The 6,000-nt window shown below is 38.4% G+C and overlaps 1 protein-coding gene across 1 annotated transcript; it reads left to right on the forward strand.

Moving 5' to 3' along the window:
* The first annotated feature begins 2,327 nt into the window (after nucleotides 1-2,327).
* LOC142182150 (uncharacterized) lies at nucleotides 2,328-3,329 on the forward strand. Its single transcript, XM_075256141.1, has one exon. It carries the CDS (start codon nucleotides 2,328-2,330, stop codon nucleotides 3,327-3,329), a length of 1,002 nt encoding a protein of 333 aa, XP_075112242.1.
* Nucleotides 3,330-6,000: the final 2,671 nt, after the last annotated feature.

Here is a 6,000-nt window from a genome sequence, read left to right on the forward strand (position 1 = left end):
GAGGAGGCTAGACCTTCAGTTGAACATTTAAGGCCACAATGTTTGCTGCAGTTTCTTATGAGCTTGAATGAAAGTTATAATAACATAAGGAGTAATGTACTAGCAAAAAGACCTGTAGTGACTGTTAATGAAGCATATGCAATAGTTACTCAAGAAGAGAGTCAAAGGTCCTTAGGTGTGGTTGATACTCATAGGGAACCACTCACCATGTTGGCAAGAAGGGGTCGGGATTTTAAAGGTAAAAAGACCAGGGTTCATTTGTGAGAATTATGGATACAAAGGTCACCTTAAGAAAAACTGTTTTAAGATAATTGGATATCTAGCTGATTTCAAAAGCAAGAGAAAATATCAGACTAGAGGAGGAAAGGTTTATACCAACAATGTCAATGTAAATAATGAGGAAGGCAAGGCACCAGCTGTTCAAGTGCAGGGGAATGGACAATTCTTCATAGAAGAACAATATAAACAATTAGTCAAGTTTTTGTCAAAACCAACAACATCACAGTGTTCTACAAACATACAATAACAACAACAACAACCCAGTAAAATCCCACTAGTAGGGTCTGGGGAGGGTAGTGTATACGCAGACCTTACCCCTACCCCGAAGGAGTAGAGAGGTTGTTTTCGAAAGACCCTCGGCTCAAGAAGACAAAAGGACAAAAGAAGATATATTAGTAACACCACAGAAATAATATATGAAAAATAAGAACGATATGAAATCAAGAGGAATGATACAAAGCAAAAACAAAATAGTATCCCTACCAAACTAGTCTCCCAGAGTTATGGCGTAAGGCAAGACTCAACCACCTCCTAGCCTACAACCCTAATACTCAACCTCCACATATTCCTATCAAGTGTCATGTCCTCGAAAATCTGAAGCATCACCATATCCTGCCTAATCACCTCCCTCCAATACTTCTTAGGTCGTCCTCTACCACTTCTCGAGCCCTCCATAGCCAGCCGTTCGCACCTCCTTACCGGAGCATCTGGGCTTCTCATCTGAACGTGCCCGAACCACCTGAGCCTTGCTTCCCGCATCTTGTTATCAATGAGAGCTACACACACCTTCTCCCGAATATCATCATTCCTAATCTTATCCATCCTACTATGCCCGCACATCCACTCAACATCCTCATTTCTGCTACCTTCATCTTCTAGATATGTGATTTCTTAACCGGCCAACACTCATCCCCATACATCATGGCCGGCCTAACCACCACTTTATAGAACTTACTTTTGAGTATCAGTGGAACTCTTTTGTCATACAATATCCAGATGCTAACCTCCACTTCATCCATCCTACCCTGATACGGTGTATAACATCCTCGTCGATCTCCTCTCCCCCTGGACAGGTATAATTTCCTTGCTAGGAAAATACATGTATGTGTGATTGGGTGATAGACACAGAAGCAACTCATCATGTCACATATTCTAAGGATATTCTAAGTAGTGTGAGAAGAACTGATGATCAAGGAAGGAATGAGGTGCAATTACCAATAGGAAATAAAGCAGAAATAACACACACTGGAGAAGCATCTATACTAGGGAATAAGATAGCTAAAAATGTCTTATATTTACCAGACTTTAAATTCAATCTATTGTCAATATCAAAACTCATAAGAGATCTCATTTGCTCGGTCATATTCTTTTTTGATTTTTGCATGTTTCAGGATCTTTACAATGGCAGGGTGATGGGGATTGGTAGAGAGCACAATGGATTATATCTGCTAAAGGAAAACATAATAGTAGTTGCAGCAGGTTTCTTCTTGAACAACGGAGCAGAAGGTGAACTCTGGCACATGAGGTTAGGTCATGCATCATTGAAGTCTATGCAACATATTCCAGAGTTAAAGAATAAGGTGGACATGTAGGTGCAAGAGAATTGTCATGTTTGTCCATTAGCTAGACATTGTATGTTAAAGTTTCCTTCAAGTAATACAAGTTCTACTAATTCTTTTTAACTTGTTCACCTAGATGTTTTAGGGGCACATAGAGTGTACACATATGATAAAAATCATTATTTTGTTACCATTGTAGATGACTACAGTAGATATATTTGGGTATGTTTGATTCAATCAAAGTGTGAAGAGTTAGTTGTAATAAAAAACTTTCTTGCTATGATAAAAAATCAATTTGATGTAACTGTGAAGGTGTTGAGGTCAGATAATGGTAGTGAATTCTTTAATTCTCAGTGCAATGATTTATTGACATCTCTAGGAATTGAACATTAGAGTAGCTGTCCATATACACCTCAATAAAATGGCACAGTGGAAAGAAAATATAGACATATCCTAGAAGTTACAAGGGCACTGATGTTCCAAAATTCAATGCCAATGATGTTCTGGGGTGACTGCATGAAAACAACTACATATTTGATTAGTAAGTTGCCCACAAAAGTACTGCAAGGGAAGTGTCCATATGAAGTGCTGCATAACAAACCAGCAAAGATAGAGCACTTAAGGGTGTTTGGTTGTTTGTGTTTTGCAAGTAACTTGCTTGGTGGTGACAAGTTTACTCCAAGAGCAGGAAAGTTAGTCCTTATAGGATACTCAAAAATACAAAAAGTGTACAGGCTATATGATTTAGATAGCAGAAAAGTGTTCATTTGTAGATATGTCTCATTCAGGGAACAAATGTTTCCTTTCAAGAAAGGAACTCATATCACAGAAGACATATTTCCATGGGCTGAATCTTTTGTGACAAATGACCTTCTGCCTGAACAATTGGAGCAGGGATTTTCTAGTAAGGAGCATGCAACCACTGAAGATTCAAACTTCTCCACAACTTATGATCAAGTTGAACTTGCCCATGATCATATCTCACCTATACCAGTCATGGAATCAACAGCTAAAGCAGACACTCAGACAATAGAACCAATTGAGACCACAATAAATTCAGTTGATACTTCTGCTATGCACCAGCCAGTAGAACAAGTTGGAGTACAACCAGTTACAGATCCAGACACAAGCCAGTCATATATGGAGCAAGTACATACACATGATGAAGCTGTTGTCGGGAAATCTAGCAGGATTACAAGACCTTCCATATGGCTGAAGGACTATGTTACCCCCTCAAATGCTAAGAATCATCCTCATTGTATCTCAAACATTGTGTCCTACTCTCATTTGTCAGCCAATTATAATAAGCCCTATTTGGGTGTGTTCTCTGCAATAGTTGAACCAAAGAACTTCAAGGAAGCTTGTCAGGATGAAAACTGGGTAGAAGTAATGTCACAAGAGATTAAAGCTCTTGAGGACAATGCAACATGGGAAACTGTTGACCTACCTGCAGGAAAAAGAGCCATAGGATACAATGGATGTTTAAGATAAAGTATAAGGCAAATGGAGAAATAGAGAGATATAAAACTCGGTTAATAGCAAAAGGTTATACACAACAAGAAGGATTGGACTATCATGAGACATTCTCTCCTGTAGCCAAAATGGTTACCGTGAGAACAATCATAAACATAGCAGCCTCTAGAGGATAGAATCTATTTCAAATGGATATCAACAATGCCTTTTTGCAAGGGTATCTTTATGAAGATGTTTACATGGAGCTACCATAGGGTTTCCATAGACAAGGGGAGTACAAGGACTGTAAACTACTCAAATCACTATATGGTCTTAAGCAGGCTTCAAGACAATGGAACATCAAATTGATTGAGGTTTTAGTGGAAGCAGGATATCATTAGAGTGATTATGATCATTCACTCTTCACTAGGAACAAAAATCTGACATTGTTGTTATCTTAGTGTATATGGATGACTTAATTATAACTAGGAGCAATGCAGAACTGATAGATGAAGCCAACCAGACACTACACAATTCCTTCAAAGTTAAGGATCTAGGGGAGCTAAGATATTTTCTTGGTATTGAAGTTCTACGATCAAAGAAAGAGATTCTGCTCACACAAAGGAAGTTATACACTTTAGTTGATATAAGAAGTTGGACTTGTAGGAGCTAAATCAATCTCTACCCCAATAGAGCCTAATCAAAAGTTGACCACTATTGAATATGACAAGCATGTTGGGGTAAATGGAGATGAAAAGCTAGAGGACATAGGAAGCTATCAGAAGCTCATTAGTGAGTTGTTCTACTTGACCATCACCAGACCAGATCTCAGTTTTGTAGTTCAAGTACTCAGTCAGTTCATACAACATCGCAAATAATCTCATTAGGATGCAACATTATGGGTGGTAAGATATGTAAAGGGAGCACTGGGCCTTGGTATTTTGATGGGGACAGGGTCAATAGATACATTGTCTGCTTATTGTGATTCAAACTGGGCTTCCTGTCCTAATACTAGTAGATTTATCACAGGATATGTCATCAAACTGGGAGATTTTCTGCTTTCATGGAAGTTAAAGAAGCAACAAACTGTTAGTCAAAGCTAAGCTGAAGCAGAGTACAGGAGTTTAGCAACAGCAGCTGCAGAAATCACATGGTTCCTAGGATTGCTTAAGGAACTGCAGGCCAAGGTTCAGCAGCCGGTGTTTTTACACTGTGATAGTAAGGCAGCCCTGCAAATAGTTGCTAATCCTCTATTTCATGAATGCACTAAGCATATCGAGATCTATTGTCATTTTGTTCGAGAGAAAATCAAGAACGAGCAATTGGCACAATAATACATCTCTACTAGTTTGCAGATCGCTGATCTCATGACCAAAGGCTTGGGTTCGTCACAGCACCATTTCCTATTGTCCAAGCTTGGTATGTTCAATGTGTTTCACCCCCAGCTTGAATGGGGTATTGTTATAAAGAATAGACTGATATGTACTAGTAACTCATTGAGGGACTAAAGTGTAAATAAGAAAAGGGATGTTAGTTAGAGTCGGTTATGTGGTCTATAAATGGGATCACACTCACGTGTAATAGGCAGATGAAAATAACACTTCAGCTCTTCTTCTCCATCTCATCTTTGTATCTTCCATTTCTTCTCTTCTTCTTTTTCAACATTGTTTGTTTGCATGTGTGTTGTTTGATAGGTTTTCAATGTCTTTGCCTTATGTTTTGATGATCTAACAAACTTAGTCTCAAGAACCAGATAGGGAACCTGACACACATAGACTATTTAACGGATTCCAGCTAAATGTGAAGTGCTATAGCTTCAGGATATAGGAAACCAAACAAGGATCCGATACACTTGTGGTTCCCTCATAGTATTACAAAGTCAATTGGACACAGCTGGAAGCGATGTGATAGCTTGCACTGTTTCTGCATGCACTGAACTATTTCTAGTGCCCACTTATTTCTTGACCAACTAAAGTGCTTACATAATTTCAAGTGATGTCATCAAGGTGTATCAACAATGAGTTTATATCAAAACATCACTTGAAATTTTTTTATCCCCATTCAAGCCTTTTGCAAAATAGAGAAATCAATTCTCACGAGCTTGAAGAACAAATTTAAACGCTACTACGGACCAGTTCCTAAAGTTAGTATTTTGTTGTCCTTAGTTGAGTTGTAACTTTGTGATTGTTCTTATTGTATCTCCTAAACTGCTTACCTAGAAGCGTTAATTAGGAACCCTCTTGTAAAATCCGTAAACTCTTTGAGTTTATGTTGTGACTAGGTTTAGTCATAAGTTAAAGTCTTTGTTACTAGAGAGTGACAAAGTGGCTTGTGGTGAGAGTATCACAAGTTAGTTAAAATCTTTATACTAGAGAGTGACAAAGTGGCTTGTGGTGAGAGTACCACAAGTTAGTTGAGTTAAATCTTTTGTAATAGAATTATTACAAAGTGGCTTGTAATAGGTATTTATAAGTTAGTGAAGTTGAAAGCCTACAGGTGTAGGTCGTGGTTTTTGTCCCCTTGAGTTGGGATTTTTCCACGTAAAAATCTTTTGTCTCATTTACTTACAGTTTTACTAGTATTCTCAGCATAACCTCACAGAGGACCAGGTACTTTACTGTTTGGTGGAATCATATAAACTAACAATTGGTATCAGAGTGGGTTCCTCCTATCAGGCTAACACCTGGAAGGATCCTTATGGCTGCTCCAC

Source organism: Nicotiana tabacum, chromosome 6 (assembly GCF_000715075.1).
Source record: "Nicotiana tabacum cultivar K326 chromosome 6, ASM71507v2, whole genome shotgun sequence".
NCBI lineage: Eukaryota > Viridiplantae > Streptophyta > Magnoliopsida > Solanales > Solanaceae > Nicotiana > Nicotiana tabacum.

What these genes read in the sequence shown, in the direction of transcription:
- LOC142182150 (XM_075256141.1), top strand. Translation starts at nt 2,328, where the DNA reads ATGCCAATGATGTTCTGGGGTGACTGCATGAAAACAACTACATATTTG.